Source organism: Bactrocera tryoni, chromosome 2, assembly GCF_016617805.1.
Source record: "Bactrocera tryoni isolate S06 chromosome 2, CSIRO_BtryS06_freeze2, whole genome shotgun sequence".
Classification (NCBI taxonomy): Eukaryota; Metazoa; Arthropoda; class Insecta; order Diptera; family Tephritidae; genus Bactrocera; species Bactrocera tryoni.
In genome coordinates, this window is record NC_052500.1 from 27,057,171 (window position 1) to 27,077,228 (window position 20,058).

At 37.8% G+C, this 20,058-nt stretch overlaps 1 protein-coding gene across 1 annotated transcript in view; it reads left to right on the forward strand.

The window, feature by feature from the left end:
• LOC120768322 (hemicentin-1) overlaps positions 1–20,058 on the forward strand; it is a 196,791-nt gene that overhangs the window by 117,737 nt on the left and 58,996 nt on the right. The window contains exon 2 of the mRNA XM_040094960.1: positions 17,126–17,475. Within this exon, the coding sequence (XP_039950894.1) occupies positions 17,126–17,475 (350 nt within the window). The remainder of the gene's footprint in view (positions 1–17,125; positions 17,476–20,058) is intronic.

Consider the following 20,058-nt stretch of genomic DNA (forward strand, 5'->3'; position numbering starts at 1 on the left):
ATCACCCACTTGGGCAGCGGCATCTCCCAATTAAGGGACCGGACATTTCAGGTGCATGCCCTCAAGTCATAATCCTTGTTTCGTTTGCTGTGGTGGCGGGTCCCAAACCCAGCGCACAACCCTATGTGGGGGATGTTTCGCCTTCTCACTTTAGCTCATAGCTAAAATGGATGAATTTCTTAAAGGCTACAGAAGGTACTTAGCAGAGTCCAAGGAGCCTGGGAGAGTCATAGGCTGCTTAAGCACAACAATGGTGCGCTCGCTTCAGTTCTGGAAATTTGAAATTTGATTTACATGAGTGGAATAAATGTTTCCCTGCATGGAAAAATGGCAAAAAGTGGGTCAGCCAAAATGGTAAAATATTTGTTTATTTAATTTATTATTATAAATATAAAAAAAAATAAGTCAATTTTTGTATAATCTAAGTACTTATCGGACCTTATCCTAGGTTTTTACTATATAATGGCATACGAAATATATACATTGTGACAAAAAGTAGCCGGAAATTTAACTTAAATTGCTTACTACTCTAAGTACTATTCTCAGACCGTCCTTTTAGATTTTCACCATATAATGGGCTTCGAAATATACATACATGCTTATATTCTTATATAAACATAAACTATAATATTTCAAAATGGTATTAGGATTGTGATTTATGCTTACCGTATAAAACTATTGCTTTTCATACACTTAATAGTGACACAAAAAACGTATGCGCACCTGCAATGAGGCAATGCCAGCAGCACATATGTTCCCTGCCAAATAATCTCAATTAAAATGCTGATTTAGCATGTGAAATATTATTTCTCTGCTGAGATATATGCAAATGCATGCACAAATACAAACATATATGTGTATCATAATTTGAAGATAAAGACAAGGCAACGTTTGCTTGCGCGCATCTAGATTATGCTATGTACTTAGTAACACACATAGTAAATATGTACGCAAATGTCATGCCTCATATGATTTGTTACTCATACGCACCGTACAGCCTCCGGCAGCGTCATCAGTTACAACTGTGCTTCATAAATTTTCATTCACCTTGGTTTGGCTGTTTTTCTCTTCAGTATGATTGTCTGTCTGTACTGCCAAAGTTGCTACACTGCGCATTTCTCTCATCATAACCACCTATTGCTTCCGCGTTTGTCTCTAAGCTCGATTTATGGATGTGCGCTTCTTCGCCTTTTATGATTTCAATTTCGCAAATTTCGCTTTGTGCGCGTCTTTATATATGAATTGTAAGTGTGTGTGCTTTGTCTTGAATGTGCTTGCGTGACTAACTGCCGGCTATAGATTTTGAAGCAGTTTTATTGCTCACATTCAATAAGAATTCGCCGGCGCTCGGAATGTTTGGGACGTGGCTTCAGTTGAGAAATATGCCCGAGCTTATATGTATATGACATATGTATGTATGTCTGAGCATTGGTATGCATTGATTGTGTAGTTATGTGTTCATGTCGAATCGATTATTGCCAAGTGATCATTTATGACGCAGATACGACACTCATCTGTCATCTGTCTAAAATTATGGGCATAAAGTTTGTCAACTTATTTCACACATTAAAGCGCCGAGAAGATGTTGTGATGCATGTTATTATTATCGGATCATTTTAGAAGATAACTAGAAAGTATCCTAGGCCATTTAAAATTATGTTGTAGAAGCCACAGGATGCTATTGATAGGGAGGCTAGGCACTCTTCGACCAACTTTGAACGCACTGTTAATGAGTTCAAGGCTAGTATCGTCGCTCTCACATTTGAGTGAATAGTCACTCCTCTGAAGAGGCTGTACTCGGAAGCAGTAAATACACTGCTACCTCAATGGCTGCAACCTCGGCCTGGAAGATACTGCAATAGTCGGGAAGTCTGAAGCTGAAGTTGATGGAAAGCTCCTGACAGTAAACTCGTCCACCAACCATCTTGAGGGAGAAAACATATACACACACATATCTTTCAAACTTATTTAAACTATGTAGTGGCAGGCATAAAGGAAAGATTCTTCCCAAATTTCGAAATCTTTGAAGAAGAATTGTTCAAGTCGTTTAACCGTTTTTACCGTGCTTTTAATATTTATTTTTGTAATATAATATGTAGTGGATAAAAGTCTGGGTCCGTTCCGCTGACTTAGACCCCACTGTCGTGGGAACCGTATTTAGTCTTATCGCCCGCTGGTTCCGAGGTAGTCGAATCTTAGTGGAAGTCAGAGGTACGGATGGATCCACAGAAATATATCAAGGAAAAAGAAAGAGCCGTAACTGCGGACTTAAACTGTGAACCTATTCCGCAAAAGACGAAGACCGTTCTATAGGCTGGAAAAGTGATCCTCATCGGTTTCTACGGTTCTCAAATAGTGATATTCATCTATTACTTTAGCCGAGTCGGCCAATCACAGAATCGCAGAAAAGTGGAGAAGAAATCAGTACTTCTCAATTGCCTACTCAGTCCGAGTAGCACCTGTTTGCAAGAGTTATTCTGCGTTGGATTTCGCAAGTGCTATGACTGCTTGGTTGATGACAGGAGATATTTCCTCTTCTTCACTACCAGACCCATTTGCTTCGTTACCTTATCCAGTCTGGAGAAAGCAAAACTAACGGAGCGAGTGTTGAAGCCAGCTGTAGACTCTTATAAAAAGATTGTATCTTCTCGATAAAGCTCTGCAGTTCGAATTATTTTCCCCAGCAATAGATTGAAGAAGTCGTAAGATAAGGAATCGCTTTACCTGAAACCTCGTTTGGTATCGGACGGCTCGGAGAGGTCCTTCTCGACCCTGACGGAGATTTTGGTATTGCACAACGTCAGTTTACACAGCAGTGTTACTTTTGCGGGGATACCGAATTCAAAGATATCGGCATTAAGGCTCCTTTTCGTGCTGGTAAAAGTAGTTTTGAAGTCGACGAAGAGGTGTTCGATCCTCTTTCTTTTCAAAAGTTTAGCGCATAGTGAATATCTGATCGGTTGTTGATTTGGAAGGCCTAAAGTCACACTAATAAAGTCAGTTTGTTGGCGGTGACCTTTAATTTTTCACACAATACGGATGGATATGGAATCTTATATGCGATGTTGTGGAGGCTTATTCCAGGTAGTTGGCGCAGATTGAGCAGAGCACACTTAAGTTCCAATCGTTGGTCTTGCTTTCGTCCGACCATTTTCTACAAAGAAGCTGATGCATGCTCCTTATCAGTCCTTTGTCGCCGTGTGTGAATAGCTTGGCCATCAATCCATACGCCGCCGCCACTATCAATTTCAACTTCAGACGGGTAATTGCTTGTCGAACTTCTTCATGATTGGCCAGTAGAACGTCCGCTCCATCTTCATCGGATGGGAAATCTGGGTCACCATCTCCAGTTGTTATGCTGTCACAGCCATTCAGCAGGCTGGAGAAGTGTTCCCTCCATAATTTTAATATGCTCTAGGCAGCTACTTACTGATTACCTCTGGGGGATCTACTCGTACAAGCGTATGCAGCGGTTTTGAAACCTTCTGTTAGCCGCCGCATATTTTCGTAGAATTTTCGAGCATTACCCTGTCAGCTTGCTTTCGGAAATTTTGCCCACGTCCATTTCTCTCCAAGAAGCTGCTCATTTGTCGGACCCGCCGATGTTATACGACTATAACGTATACCTGCCTTACAATCTAACCGGTCAAAATCAAATTCTTGCATAGAACCTTTTGTATTTATGAAGTATATTATAGCTTTGGTGCAACCGAGCTTATAGTTTTTTCTCGTTTTCATATTTATTGCAGAAGCAATAGTGCCATCTAGCGAAAAAATAAATAAAATATTAGTGTTAATCATAATTAATTTAATACGATTTAAAAGCATTCTAAATAAAAATATTAGTTAATATTTTAATAAAAATGTGTTGTTGTGAACTAGTTGCTTAAATTGTTTAAATTTTCTAAAAGATAATAGCAATTTAATATAAACCAAATTTTACAGAAATCACAACAACTTTAAACTCGCTTGAAACACTGAAGTCATGAAAGGCAAGCTGAAAAGGAATTGACATACTTAAACTTTGCTAATAACATTATTCAATATTACAAAAGTGCGGTGTGCAACTTGCATTTTAGTAAATTTATTTTCTCTCTTACAAAATGACAAAGTTTCAAGTGAAAATACTTAAAGAAGCCTTGAGGCGATATCCAAGGCGGAAAACCAAAAGCAAGTGAGAAGGATTTCACATACATACATTCATGCAAATAATAAAAGTTGTACACCTGTGTGGAAGCATGATATGTTGTGCTTGCTGGTTTTGCCACAGATCAACGTATGATTTGCATATCTACGCTTTGTAAACAGTTCTTAAGCCGATAACTACCGCCAATCACATCAAATTACGCCACACAACGCACTACAAAGTTTGGAATTTCATGAGCCAACAAATGCCTCAAGTTGTAAAGGATATAAAGGCAATAGGAAACATTCAGCGCAAAGGGATAGAGCTCAAATGCCATTTTAATCAATACAACAACGAGCAAATAAAAATCTCGTATTGCTTGCCATGCCATCGCTGGCAGAGTACAAAACTGAATAACAACAAGGACATTTTTTTGCATGGAAGAATATAAATATACATATAATATAACAGTATATATGTAACACAGCGTATTTATGACATATACATATATATATCGTCACCTGAAATGCAAAATAACGTAACAACATTTTCGGAAATTTACAGTGAACATATGTAATATTATGTAAGTAATTTGAAGTGGTGAAGCGTAATCAATATATATATATGTACTTGTATGTATATATATTATATATATATACATATATAATTGAATGAGAAAAGGAAGCGCGGAAGTTCTCTCGCACTTGGAGAATCGTAAAAGTGCGCAAAATAAAATTTTTTCAATCTTCACTTTGTTGTTTACTTACATATATACATGTACATATGTATATGCATAAATAAGTATATATCCATGTTTATGTATGTTTAGGGCTTTGAAAGTGTAAAAATGTTGACAGCGATAACCGCGCAGTTGCTACGTGCCCGCGACGCTTTTGTGGCCGCAGCTAATACAACGGCAATAACATGTGCTGCCAGACAACAAAAAAAAAAACAAGAAAAAATTTAACTTTGGCTGCAGCCAAGCTAAATACCCTCCACAAATAAACAAGTTTCCGTACAAGAATTTGATTTTGATCGGCGGGTTTGTATGGCAGCTATGTGCTATAGTGGTCCGATTTTAACCATCTTTTGGGAGCTTGTACCATTGACTTGGAAAATAATACATGCTAAATTTCGTGCAAATAACTTTTAAAACTAAAAAGTTTTCCATATAAAAACTTGATTAAGATCGTTCAGTTTGTATGGCAGCTGTATGATATAGTAAACCGATTTTAATAATTTTTTCGGAAATTGCATGCTTTTCTCAAAAAATAACTTGTGTGAAATTTGGTGTAGATATCTCGTCGAATAAAAAAGTTTTCCATACAAGCACTTTATTCTGATTTTCCAGTTTGTATGGTAGCTATATGTTATAGTGGAGAGATATCGGCGATTCCGACAAATGTGTTGCTACTTGAGAAATAAAGTGCGGGTGCAAAATTTCAGCTTGATATCTCACAAACTGAGGGATTAGTTGACGTATATACAGACAGACGGTCGGACGGATGGATGGATGGACAGAGAGACGGATATAACGAAATCGTCTCTGTTCGTTAGACTGATCATTTATATACATATATGTATATTTAGAAAGATCTCTGATGCTTCCTAATAGCTGCTACAAAATTCGTGGCAAACTTCATATATTTTGTTCAGGGTATAAAAAGTAAAAAGCATAACAAATAATTGAAATCTTCTAAGAAAAGAAAGCAAATATTGGCATTTTGGCTATTAATATTACAACCAGGAAGTGAAATTCGTTGGAACTGTTTACTGGTGGGTTGTTGAACTTATTATTATCACAAATATTACTATAAAGCGTGCTTTGGTGTTAAACCCCATTAAGAAAAGAAACTGAAAAACATGGATTTAACCAAAACTCCTTTTTTGGGTTCGACATGTCTGTAGGAAATTTAAATTATTTTTTGTTTGTTCGCAAAATTATATATTTTAAAAACGCTTTAAAAACCATGACTATTCCCTGTTTGGTCCAAATTTTGCCTTCTTTTAGATTTAACGATCGGGTTTTCTTCGCCTGCCATCATCTTACTCGATTATTCGATTATTAATATAATTATTATCTGTTTATTAATGTTGCTCAGTAATTATAATATAATTGTTGAGACTTTGTTATCAGAAACCAGAAGCTGTTCGTTGTTACCTATGCGGTGTGTATAATCGTTGAAAATATAAGAACTATGTATATTTTCGGTTCCACTATAAGGGACTTCGCATGTAATGCAGTTATGAGATTTCTTCGCCGTAGGTGTTTACTTAACTATTGCTTGTTCAGTCTTAAGCTCCAGTTATCAAAAATGTTTCCACATTAGATCACCAGCTGGACTCTGGTTCCACAATAGCAGATAGTTCCAGAAAAGATAGATGATCATTTTGTTGGAAACTCCTTAACATGGATAGATTTTCCTATTTTTGTTTAACTGAAGATTTAAAATTTGTAGAAAACTCTTTTGTCGCTTGATGGAAAATTAATTGAACTGTTTTTAGGTCTTGAAGGCTTTATGAGATATTCTCCATCACATGATGAAAAGGTAAATGCAAGTGTAATGCTTTCACGTTGAACACCCAACCTTAAAGTGATCTAAAAATGCTCTTTCAGCCATATTTACCTTGCGATGTTGACACGTCAGGAAGGAAAGGGCTCATAGTTTTATTGAAACGTCCTAAAATACCATAAAGGTAGCTAAGCTTGACGCCGACTAAGAGGTGATTTCTTAAAGTAACCCTTTCGGTGACTACTTTTGCTGTTAATCCATCGACGTTGTTTTGAGTATAACTTATTGCACTACATTGTGACAAAAATGTACCCGGAAATTGTAATTTAAACTCCCCGTGTCAATAATATAATAAAAATTTATATTTTGCTAAGTTGGTAGGACTGTCTTTAAATGGATAAAAAGGAAAAGGCTTACGGTGATTCAGTTTTATCAAAAACACAAGCCTGTGAAAGGTACAAAGCTTTGGAAGATGGTCCAGAGATCTTTGAAGAAATGCCTCGTTCTAAACGACCTTTGACCTCTTCAATGATGAAAATTGTGAAAAAGTGCATAATGAAGTGTTTGCAAATCGTCAGGCAAGTGTTAGAGAGATGGCAAGATAGTTCGACATCTCTCGCAAGTCCGTTCGAATGATTTTGATAAAGCTGAATTTTCTTCAAAAATAGTACCAGAAGTAGGTCTCTTTGGACATGCTTGATCGTGCAAGTTCCGATCCCAAATTCATGGAGAGCATTATAATTGTCGATGAGGGATGGGTTTATGAGTATGACAAGCAAACAAGTCAACAATCATCGAATAAATAAGCCGAAACCAAAAAAAAACACGCCAAAGCCGCTCAAAAATGAAGGTGATACTCAGAGGTTTTATCGATATTCGTGGTTTGTTGCATCATGAATTTGTTTCTAACTTAGTCCATGCATCCTTCCGCGTTTATAATCAGTTAACTGCAGTTTTAAGGTATCTTGTCTTGGAAGTGGATTGAGCAAATTTAAAATAAGTCTAACAAAACATTCTTTCAGTTTAGACAAATGTATCGCGCCGAAAATTTCTAACCAACAGAGAAGCGCTCCTTCATCCTATATGAACTCTATGTCCTACCAACCACATAAAACTCAACCAGTTTATCTTCTCCGAGTAATATACTGCAATACCTATCATTGCATATACGACACATTTAAATATATATAACAAAAGATTTTAAGGATGACAAGAATATTAACAAGGGTTCATGAACTCAAAACTCCAGTTTATACATTTCAACGGGCAATTGCGTGTATGAAAACATCAACCGAATGTCGCAAAATTAGGCGAAAGTAAAGCGGATATGTTTTATGCTACTTCCTATTTGCATATTGTATATATAATTTATACTTGTATATATTGAAAATCTCATATAGTACAGATAAAAAATTAAATGAAGTCAAATGGCAGCCAACATAAATCGCGGATTATGTCAGTGGTAAGGAGTAAGAGGCAATGACAAATAAAATTCTTTTATATACGGCTACATATATATTTGTATACTTTATATGCATATATATGTCGCTCTATATATGTTGTATGTATGCCATCACGTCAGTGGTAATATCAAACGCGTTGGCAGCGACATCGGAACCCGCAACATAAACCATGAATGGCAGCTTGCGTAGCGAAAAGCCGCAAAGAACTCGTTCGCCGGGAAATAAAAATGTGCAAATAAAATCGAATCACACTAATAAAAGCATATACACTTAGCTTAACTCACAGTTACACACACGCCTGACGACACATAACTACGTATATGTTTGTAGGTATGTATTTGTGACAATATTTATATTTGGCGACGTTAAAGGAGATGAGGAAGCCATTGCCAAAACTCATGGTGCGGAACTTATTTGAAGAGCATTTGAATAGCTACTTTAAAACACACATTTTTGCAATCGCTGCTGTTATACAGGGTGTGTCATATTTTATTTCGTGGCAATGATGGCTTTAGACCACAAAAGGGATTCATGGTGTGTCGAAATAACTGAAAATCTGGAGGGCAGTCCATGGCACCACTTCCACTTTTTGGCATAAAGCGCTCAAAGGATTTTTGTTGCAGAAACTGCATAGTTTGATTAGCGTAAAGTTTTAGCAAGCCACACTGTTAAACCCAGCAGCAGTGAGGATCTTTTCCACACAATTGGGAGCCGACGAAATGAGTCATCATTCCTCGTTATCGATTTACATCAACGCTGTGCCGATTGATGGAATCTCTTAGAGTATCGAATTATTTGTTTCTATTAATTATCGGTCCAGGAAAACATCACTTTGTCGAGGCATTGTTTCAGAATTTTTTTCCAAAGATATCTAACTAACTCCGTCGGTTTGGAAATGTGGAAGTTATTCAATGTTTTATTTCAACATAAAATATCGCGGACCCTGTAAATCTTTCTCTTGTTTATTGGCGTAGACATCGGTTACCCGGTTATAGCCGAGTTTAAAACAGTGCAGAGGCGGTTGGTTCCTTTCTACTATGATTGTATTTTTTATGTGGTTGGTCCCAAACCTGGAAGACAAACCTGAGGAGGAATGATTCACCTTCTCACTTTAGCTCGCCTTCAACCGGATGTTTTCTGGCGAACTAGAGGATACTTCGTCTAAGACCGGAAGTCGTGAGCTGCTTGAGCCATATGTAAAAAGATCGTTTCTGGCCAGTCTCAAGTGAATGGTGCTCAGGGTTCTTTCCTTACTTGCGTGAACTTCTAAACACGGCTCCATCCTCCTGTAAATAGCGAATTGTTTACCAGTATTACGTTGAAACTCAAAGTGGAAGAGATAGTGGAAAAGGCCAGTGGTTCCGATTATGCTCGAAAGAAGGTGGGTCAACATGGCGTTAATCTATATCAGTCCTTATGCATTGGTGTGGTGGGCCTCTGACAGTAAAATCTCATACCGGAAAATGGAGCGAGTACAGCGGCTCGCTGCTCTTTGCATAACAGGAGCACTAAGAACTACTGCAACGGCTACGGTTGAAATTAGCTACAAGATTGGCGGCGTTGGATGAATTTTCCACAAGAACTTTCGGGCATATCTCGATAGGCAGGTGGATAAGATAGACCACATTCCCTCACGCTCTACTTTCAGCATCTGTACTGACGGATCAAAAATTATTGATGAAGTGGGCCGGGAACTATTGAGGAGCTAGATATCAAGTGACCCTTCAAGCAGCAGTGTTGGTGATATACCTAATAAGGAAAATCAGTATATATTCAGACGTCGAAAGCCAAGCAATTAAAGTAATAATTTCACATCGTTTGGCACCAGAGAATATCTTGAAATGCAGGAAGGTAGTAGGTATAGTGTCTGTCGGAAAGTGGCTATACATAAACTGGGCTCTAGGCCACAAGTGCGTTCCGGGAAACGAAATAACTGGCGAGATGGCCAAAAGTGCCATTCGCTTGGTTATTGGCCAGTCACAAAAAACGATACCCAATGAAATTTCCGAAATTGGTGACGAAGCATGCAGGATCGCCGAGATCATGTGCAATGAAGGAAAATAGGCAACTTTCTACCTATACGGTCGCGAAAGCACTGCGGGACGGTTGTTGGCCTAGTCATACATAGTACTGCGTCAAATACTTTCAGAGATTTAATATTTTTATTTTTATTCATTCTTCGGATGTTGTCATTGTCAATGCCTCTGCACCATATAGCAGGATGGGAATAATGAGTGAGAGTTTGGTCTTTGTTCGTCGAAAGAGTCTTAATTGCCTACTCAGTCCGAAGTAGCACCATTCTGCGTTGGATTTCGAGACTGACATTGTCGTTGGTGTTAAAATTGGTTCCAAGATAGACGAACTTTGAAGTTATGACGGTCAATAGTGAGGTGGAAGGCAAGTAAGCTCTGCAGCTCGAATTATTTTCTCCAGCAGTAGATTGAAGAAGTAGAACGATAGAGAGTCGCCTTGTCTGAAACCTTGTTTGGTATTGAACAGCTCGGAAAGGTCCTTCCCAACTTTGATGGAGCATTTGGTGTAAACGAATTTAATGCTTTATTTGACAAATCTCCACATCATATATGGAATGGACCCATATCAGACTACACTCGTACATAGTATATCCTCTTTATAATATAAGCTCCAGCGAGGAATTTGTATAGAATCTCGGATTTATATTGAATACACACACACACATATGCAGTCATAACCTCAAGCACTTTAAACAAAAAAAAAACGTTATTTTAAGGCGGAAGCATAAATGTGACACTAAAGCCTTGCCCTGCATGAAAGGGTGCACTGATAAAAGCTGCGTAAAAGGAAAATGGCAAAAGATTTACAAAATGCAAACTAACAGCTTCATTGCCGCAGGAAATTTACTCTGAAGATGGTTGAACGAACGCAACGGTTGAAAGACTATAAAGTGGAATCAGTCAACAAAACGAAATGGTTGGCTATCACCAGGTGCTGATGCGAGTCTATGCATGCATACCAGGTGAATTTATTAAGAAAGGGTGCAAGAAAAAAGAGCGAATAAAATTTTAAAACTCGTTGCTGCTAGGATTGCTTTAATCTGACAGGTTTTTCAACTTTTGCTTTTATATTGCCCCCATCAATGCTTGGTTTCGTGCAATAAAGGAATAATGCGTTTGAATGCATGAAAAGTGGAAGTAATCTTAAGTGACCCTCATCAGCAACATAGCAACAAATGATACCAAATGTGTGATCTATTTGATCCATTAGTCAGTTTCTTTTCTCTCTTTTTGTAAGTCTTGCATTGCATTTTCTGAGAACTGAAGATCTTACCAAGAACACTCAAATGTTATGGACTTATGCTTTTAACCGTTAAGTACGATTTGTATTTTTTTTAATTCGCGATATCAGAAAAAGTGTCTTATCGTTATTGCAGTTACTTGTGAGTTTGAAGAGTTCTATATATAATATGCATATATCATCAAGAAGAATGACTGGAACCAGATCCGTAATAGCCGTTGTCTGAGCTTTTCGGCTTCATATATAGCGATACTCTTCTAATGAGAACCTTCTCATCTTAGGATATTGAAGATAGATTACAAAGCTCGGGTTAATTCAGATTATACATCTGTATTTGCACTGAGAGAGGATAGAGTCATGGAGTCGATTGCCTACTCAGTCCGAAATAGCAACTGTTGGCAAGAGTTATTCTGCGTTGGATTTCGACGCTGAAATTGTTGTTGCTGTTAATGCGGGTTCCAAGGTAGACAAAATTATCCAACACTTCGAAGTTATGACTGTCAACACTGACTTGAGAGCTCAGTGGCGAATGCGACGACTGTTTGTTTGAGGACAGGAGATATTTCGCTGCTCTTGTTCACTGCCAGACCCATTTATTTCGCTTCTTTGTCTAATCTGGAAAAGCAGAACTATCGGCGCGGTTGTTATGGCGCATGGTGAATATCTGGTTATTTGTTGATTTTCCAGGCCTAAAGCTACATTAATAAGGTCTAATCAGTTTGTTGACCTCATATGAACCTTATATTTATGGCTTGTTGAGGAGGCTTTTCCCACTGTAGTTGGCCAGATTTTGGGATATCCGTTTTTGTGGATTCGGCAGAGCATATTTAAATTCCAATCGGCGGGTATGCTTTTTTGAGACCATATTCTACAAAGAAGTTGGTACATGCTCCTTATCAGTTCTTCGCTGCCGTTTTAGAAAAATTCGGACGGCAGTCCATCGGCCACCGCCACTTTGTTGTTCTTCAGACTGGTAATTGCTTTTCGAAGTTCTTCACGGTTGGGCAGTGGAACGCCTGCTCCATCGTCATCGATTGAGGAATCGGCTTTGGAAAAAAATGGAATTTTCGCATTTCTCAATTTTGTCTGCGAATGCATCTCGCTTCTCTTTTATTTATTAAATGAGCTAACAGAAATCTCAGTGCTCTTAAACCAGTTACAGTACTACCAAATATGGAGAATTTGCGACAGTTATTTATCAGTGCTGTAAAACTTGGCGATTCGAAGACAGCTAGCAATTAGACATGTGCTAGGTGTAGGTCAACTAGGTCTTAAAACTGATTTCGAATAAGTGATCCCCTGAGGCTAAGCCACAGGCCAGTCGCCAGATAATGCGCTTACAAAAATTTTCCTTCAATAAATTTATTGTTTCGTTGGCTGTGTGACATGTAGGGCCGTTCCTGTTGGAACCAAATGTCGTTTCCATCAATATCCTCCAATGCGGACACCAAAATGGTATTAATTAGGGCTCTTTAGTGTAACATAACAGTCCGCTTCATTTTTGAAAAAATATAGATTTTTGAATAAATATGGATCAATGATTCCCTCTGCCCATAGAGCACATCAAACAGCGACTTTTTGCGAATGCAACGGCGTATCAACAATGTTTTTGGATTATCTGTACTCCAAATGCGACAATTTTGTTCATTAACGTACCCATTCATGAGGGAAAAAATTTTCTGTGAATAAAGGGATCAGTGGCCATTTCGCTTTGGGCCCACTCACCGAACGTGCGATGGGCTGGATGGTCGAGCGGCTTCAATTCTTGCACGAGTTGAATTTTGTAAGCCCACAAACACAGCACTGCTCCAAATTTTGCGCGAGTTAGCGTTTACTGTCCACCGTTGCCCCCCTTCAGCAACGCACCGGTCTTAGTATAGAGATAATTTATGCATCAGCCGAAATAACTACCACATAAGAAAATACCAAAGCGAACTGCATTGGCTACAACGGATACCAACACTAGCTCTGGCTGATGTGCAGTCCTCGTTGATGGGCAGCACTGAAGAAAAATGAATGAAGATGGTAGTTCTTTTCTTGTATTCAGATCAAGTGATTTACTGTTAAGTGGTCTAGGGAAAACTGTATAATATAATAAAGACAGCCTGGCTGCAAATCAACATCAAAAGCTCTCTGGTGTTAACTTGCGCGAAGACGGTTAAATTCATTCTGGTTCAAGCTAGGACGCTATGTCCATGGTTGCTCGAATTAGCGGTTCTGCTGGGCACGTTGTTCCGGCGTAAGTCTCTTCATTATTAAATGGCAAACCAAACTGAGAATAAAACAAATAACAGCTGTCAAAAAACTATCTCCATTATAAGCTCAACAGCCACGTCATATGGCTATCTCGTCTCTAGCACAACCCTTGCTATGCGTTTTTCGAACTTATGCCAAAAAGCCATATAAGGACGGGCTTAAACTCTGTACTTTATTAGAGACTAATACACATTGTGGGCAAAATCTTTATAAATTTTTCTAAAAAATGCTAACTTCCACCTATAGTTATTAAGTATTGTAACCGTAGTATTTTGGACTTAATTAAGTACTGCTATCTACACATATAAAATTATATAAATATTAATATTCTTACAAAGTCGTAGCTTGATCCTTGCTCTCCGCTTCTCAATTGAGTATTGTTGTGAAATTAGGTCAATGACTAATACATATTGCCTTAGTTATCAGCTGTCGCGGATATGAAATAGCTGTTCATACAAGCTCACGTACGCATGTGTGGCAGAAGGAAATTGATTTCACATGCAGCACATGCTTAGAAAGACAGCTGGCGGAAGGTTAGCACAAAACTTTTACTTTCTTATGGGAAGCATATGAAAACTTAGAAATTAATGGAAGCCAATTTGAACCGACAGGTGGAAGAAAAGGAAAATATTTTTATTAATATAAGACCATTTTTAATAAACCTGCATGTTTGTAAAAGTATATTTCCATATGGGTGTAGAAGCCAAAACAGTTTGGAAAAAAATTCATTTGCAAAAGTGATAGATGCGACTCTATCAAATGCTATAGTGTTTCATTTAGTGTAGATAAGTAACTGATGACAAAAATGGGAGCGATTCGAAAAATTTCTTTAGAGCTTGTTCCTTAGTCTTGGATAATAACCGATGCCAAATTTTGGCAAGATATCTCTTCAAAAGAAAAAGTTTTTCATACAAGCATCTGATTCTGTATGTTCAGTTTGTATGGCAGCTATATGCAATAGCGATCCGATGTCAATGGTTTCGATATAGGAACAGCCTTTTGTAGAGAAACGGTCGTATGTAAAATTTCAAATCGATAACTGAAAAATTGAGGGTTTAGTTCGATCATTTGATAAGAGCCAAAAAGAAACTTAATTCTACAGTTGATGATGCCGGTCCATTGTTATATCTAAAACTTCTAAATATTAGTCGCAAAGAGCCTTATAATACCACAGTATGGTGAATTTTTGATTTATACTTCGCGTGTTTTTCGAATCGGTAATTTTTTCAGTAAGTTCGTAGTACTGTTAGCGACACTTATGGTTAATTTCACGTCAAAATATTTATTAGTATTTGTGATACCCGTCGTTTTGTGAGGCTCTAAAAGTGAATTCTTCTTTTTTTATGTCTGAATTTATTGAACTGCATTGGTTATTCGTGATCATTTCGCCACATCTTCAACTAATATCGTGCCGCAACTACCGCATTCGCCAGATTTACCTTCGTGTAACTTCTGGCTATTGAGCAAATTCACATGACCACTCCGTTTTGACTCAATTGAGGATATAACAGCTGAATCGAAGAAGGCCATCACAACGGAGGATTTTTCCAAATGCTATGATGACTGAAAAAATCGTTGGCATAAGTGTATTGCAGAGGGAGGGGATTACTTTGAAGGAGATTATTCTTTTTACCTTTCAATTTGATCACAGTAGAGATCGAGAAACCGCTTTGAGTCTGTCACAAATCTCTTGAGTCGGCTATTATCACTTTTAGCTCCCAACTCGCAGCCACACATTATTTAGCTGCAATACTGCATTGTAACAACAGGTCATCTACTAAGTGCAATCATTACTCAAATATCTTGCAAGGGCGGTAAAGTCGATGTTAGGAATGGCTAACATTAAGTCGTACGTCAGGGCGTATGAGTAATGCGCTGGTAAGTGGTACAAGCTAATGCTTGTGGTGTCTGCATATCTACTCAACATTCAAAGCACACAGTTTAGCGCGGAGTACTACACACCTATAAACTTACGCAATGTCTTGTGTACCGCACTGAATATTAGGCAATCTTTGGAAACCATATGGATGCCAAAAGTATTCAATTATTCTTCTATAATAGTTGATTAAAGTATAGAGCTCTTTGTGAATGTGTGATTGACTCTTAATATACTATAAATATATTGAAGATCTGCTTATTCATCCAAGAAATCTCATAACTGTGATAAATAGAAGAAACATCAGAAAGAAAATCGTGAAGAAACAAGGCATTCGTGCTATTTTGGCTCTTTAAGGAGGTAGATAAGAAGTGCCCCAACTCTGTAATAATTTCAGTTAAGGAACTCAAATTTTAAACATAGAAGAGATGTCTTATAAGGTTTTAACTTGTTTAGGTGTAACACCTTACATCAAGGAATTACGTTTTATAATGTCAAAATCATAAAGAGTGCATTACACATCTAAAAGAAGACTGTAGAAGTGAAAACCTGCGATGACATTGGCAAAGTGGATCCCAAAATTACACAATATGGTATATGTGGTTCTGTTCCAAAAATGACAAAATTGTGTCTATAACGTTCTTTGCTCAAATATTGAATTCGAAGAACATTTTGTTTATCTTTGACTGTATGCTTTGTAATGCTCAGAAGTATATTTCAATAAACGAAGTTGGTAGCTATCGCTATCGAAAAGTGAGAAAAATGCTTTAATGGGTTCCATGGGTTTACGGGTTTCAAAAAACCGTATTTTTTATTATCTTATTAAATCTTACAGGACCTCTAGAATATTGTTCTAAATTTTCGAGGCGATCCCAGTAATAGTTTCGAAGATATAGCCTTGAGGACTTGTGCGCGTTTTTTTCGAAACTTTGTTTTTGAAGTCGGTTTGGGAAGATTTCTCGAGAACTAATCAATCGATATGCATGAAATTTTACACAGGCCTTTGAGATGTAATTCTTAAAGACTTTGGGGAAGGATTTTTTTTTTCGATTACAACTATTTGAAAAAAAATGTCGCGAAAATTTTACTGAAATTTTAATTTTTTGTAAAAACGTTTGCCAAAAATACAATATTCAGTGTTTGTTTTCCTTTGTTCAAGTTCTAAGTTAAGGCTTTAACTAAAACACTTAGATGATCCTGAAAGGAGTTATCCTGCCAACGTGATAGCGTCTTTTTTTCGAGGGGTCGCTGGATATGGCGTCGAAATGGCCGAGTTTAAAATATTGTTTTCCAAGAATTTCAGAATTTCTTTGTTAATAGCTGGTGACAATATGTTTGTAGAAATAAAAAATTCTATTAAAATTTTTTATTTTTTATATGATGCTGTTTTTACTTAAGGATTACATAGGTAATCCCAGTCTTCGCCTAAGCTCTACTTATCATATCATTGTTCCGGTTAATTTATTTCAGTGTTGTTAAGCATTTACATATATTATTTATTTAATTTTCTATATGCAGCTTTCATAACTAAACAAATTTTTAACCACTGCTTTACTTATTGTACCTTCAAGGCACTTCATATAACAGCGCTACAAAATTTTCAACTATCTCTTTGCAGCCACACTTGTGCAACAACCGGCCATAGTTTTGGCCTCCGCCGGCACTGAAAGTTACCTCTCTCACCCCGCCGCCGCCAATGTACCCAGCTACGCAGCGCTGCATCGCAGCAGTCAGCAATACACACAAGAACAGTTCCAGCGTAGTCATCAACAGCAGCAATCAAGCAATATCAACATGCTGGACTTCCGCGGTGCATTCGTGGCGCCCACAGCTTCGGGTGAGCAACAGCCGGAGCTAACCACTTACCCACCGCCGACATTTGATTTTGGCATGCCACGAAATATAACAGCGCGTTCGGGTCAAACGGCAGCGATAAATTGTCGGGTCGAACATTTGGGTGATAAATCGGTGAGTTTGATGAGCGTAAGGTGTTGTGCATATACATATACATATATGAAGATGGGTGCGTGCGTATATCATTGCTTATAAAAGCTGTAAATTTTCGTAATACTCAGTGTGTACATATGTAATATTTACTTACTTTGCTTCATTTAAGTGTTTACTTTTACTAAAATCTACAATATTCTTCTCTCTGCCAGTTCTACAGCTATTGCCTTTCTTCACACTTTAAACTTACTTCCTTGCTTTATTGAAATTTCATATTTGTATTTGCTTATTTGGTTACTTTTAAGCTACTTTCCTTTTTGGCAGAGACTTTTCAATGAATTCCTTATGAAACCGAATTCAAAATATTTTATTTACTGTGAAAATAACTTGAGGCGCAAAACTCGAATTGATTTCAAACGATTTCAGCTGGCAAACAAGTTCTCTCGAAAAAAATTTAATATTATTTTTATGTATCTTGGTTGCATTCCGTTTGTTTGGTTGCAAGTTCTATGCATTTCTTTTGAAATTAGACTTTATTATTTTCAATAAATTTAAAATATTTTTATTGGCTCACATTTTGCAGTATTATTTAGTTGGGTTGAGGAAATAACTGCAGAAAACCAATTTTGCACTTTTTAGACCTGAAAATAAAAATTTATTCTTTAATATTGATATTTTTTATTTTATTTTAAAATTTAATATTTCATTGCAAAATGTCTGTGTTTGATACCTTTTACATTTGACATTAATACTTCTTTCAATTGATTATATTTTTTACATTTTATTTATGTATGTATTTAAGTTAGGTTAGGTTAGATGGCTGACCACACGTGTGCTGATAAATGTAGTCTTTTGTGAAGCCATAGAAAATAAGAACTCCTGTGTTCGAACTTATAAATTAGCAAAACGCCTAGTAGTCAATACAAATTTGCACAGGCGTTTTATTTCTATTCCCGTGGGATGTCTGAAGGTGTGTAAGTCTTGAAGCAGGACAGTAAAGAAGGAAGTGTTGCGTTGTTTCCACCTCATCTTCTTCCATAAAGCTTCTGCAGATGGCGTGTGGTAAGATTCCTCGCTTAACTGCGTGGACGCCAATAAACCAATAATTTCACTGTGGGTAAAAAAGATCTCTAGTATCTTGCAATAGATCTTTGGCCAGTGCTGGCCAAGCTTCCGCGAAGCCCAGCTATCTAGCAGTAGAACACAAGAGGATAACAGCGCACCGCCCCCTCTCATTCTAACGTTAGCAGTTCTAGGATACCTTTTCTTGCTAGCTCATTAGCTGTACAATTTCCTGGGATTTCGCTGTGGCCTCGCACTCATACCAGTTTTATCACAAAGACACTCATGCTATTGAAACGGGGTTAGACACTCCTCCACCAGCCCTGAACGCACTGTTAATGAGTACAAGGCTAGTATCGCCGCTCTGCTATCTGGATGAATATGTACTTCCAGAAGGAGGTTGCATTCTGGAGCAGTAAAACTACAGCTACACACTGCAATAGTCAGGAAGTCTAAAGTTGGAGTTGATAGAGCATATAAGTGAGATTCTCTGAGTCTGATAGCAATTAGCATATACACCTTCCGACGATGTCTACGGGCAATGCGTGCAAGATGGCGTTAAGTGCCAGGGTTGGAGTGAATATTAGTGCACCATATATGCTGATGAGCGCCGCCCGTTGAACGCTCTCGAGGTTATTTGCATGTGTGGTCTTCTCTAGAGCCCTCCAGCATATGTATATTGACTCCACAGAATATAATGGGCTTAACTATGGTGCCGTAGAGCCAGAGGACCATTTTCAGTGAGAGACCATGGCTCCTTACCAGCAGTACAAGGCAATCGATGCCTTTTTTCCGAATCTTCCTATCTATGATGAGATAGAAGACAACTCTTTCCTATTTGCGGTGCCACCGGGATCTTCTACCTTCTAGTAAATAAAACCATCTCGTTTTTATTTGAGTTAAGGCGAAACCACTTTCGACTGCCACATTTGTTACGATGCTGAGATATCCCTGCGTCAACTCGCACACGGTACTCAGGAACTTTCTTTTGCAGCCACGATTTTCAAGTTTTTTAAGCAGGTTGTTAACGACCAGGACCCAAAAAAGAGGAGAGATAACTCTAACTTGTAGGTTACCCGTACTCACATTTTGTCGAGCACGTGCGTTTCCCCCTTCCGTTTCGATCACACTGTCGTAGAGAGGACTGAACATGAGGTGTTTGAGGTTTGATTCAACCCTAAGACCGTCCAGAACAGTTAAGAATTCTGCCGGCATGACGTTATTGAAAGCTCCCCCAATATCAAGGAAGGTCCGAACAGTGAATTCCTTAACCCTAATGGCTTTCTCAAGCTATGAAACGTCAGAGTTCATGTATGTATTTACAAACAGGTGGCAACCTTTTTCAAAAAAAAAAAAAATACATAGATATATCCAAATCATGTAATTCTTAAAGCCGTTTACTTTACTTAAACCTTTAAGCTTAAAATTTTCTTTCACTTTACCAATTTATTAATTTATGAATCTATCAATTTTATTGAAGTAAAATTTCTTAACTGGTGGCAACCTTTCTCGAAAACATTTCCAGTTATAAATCTTATTAGC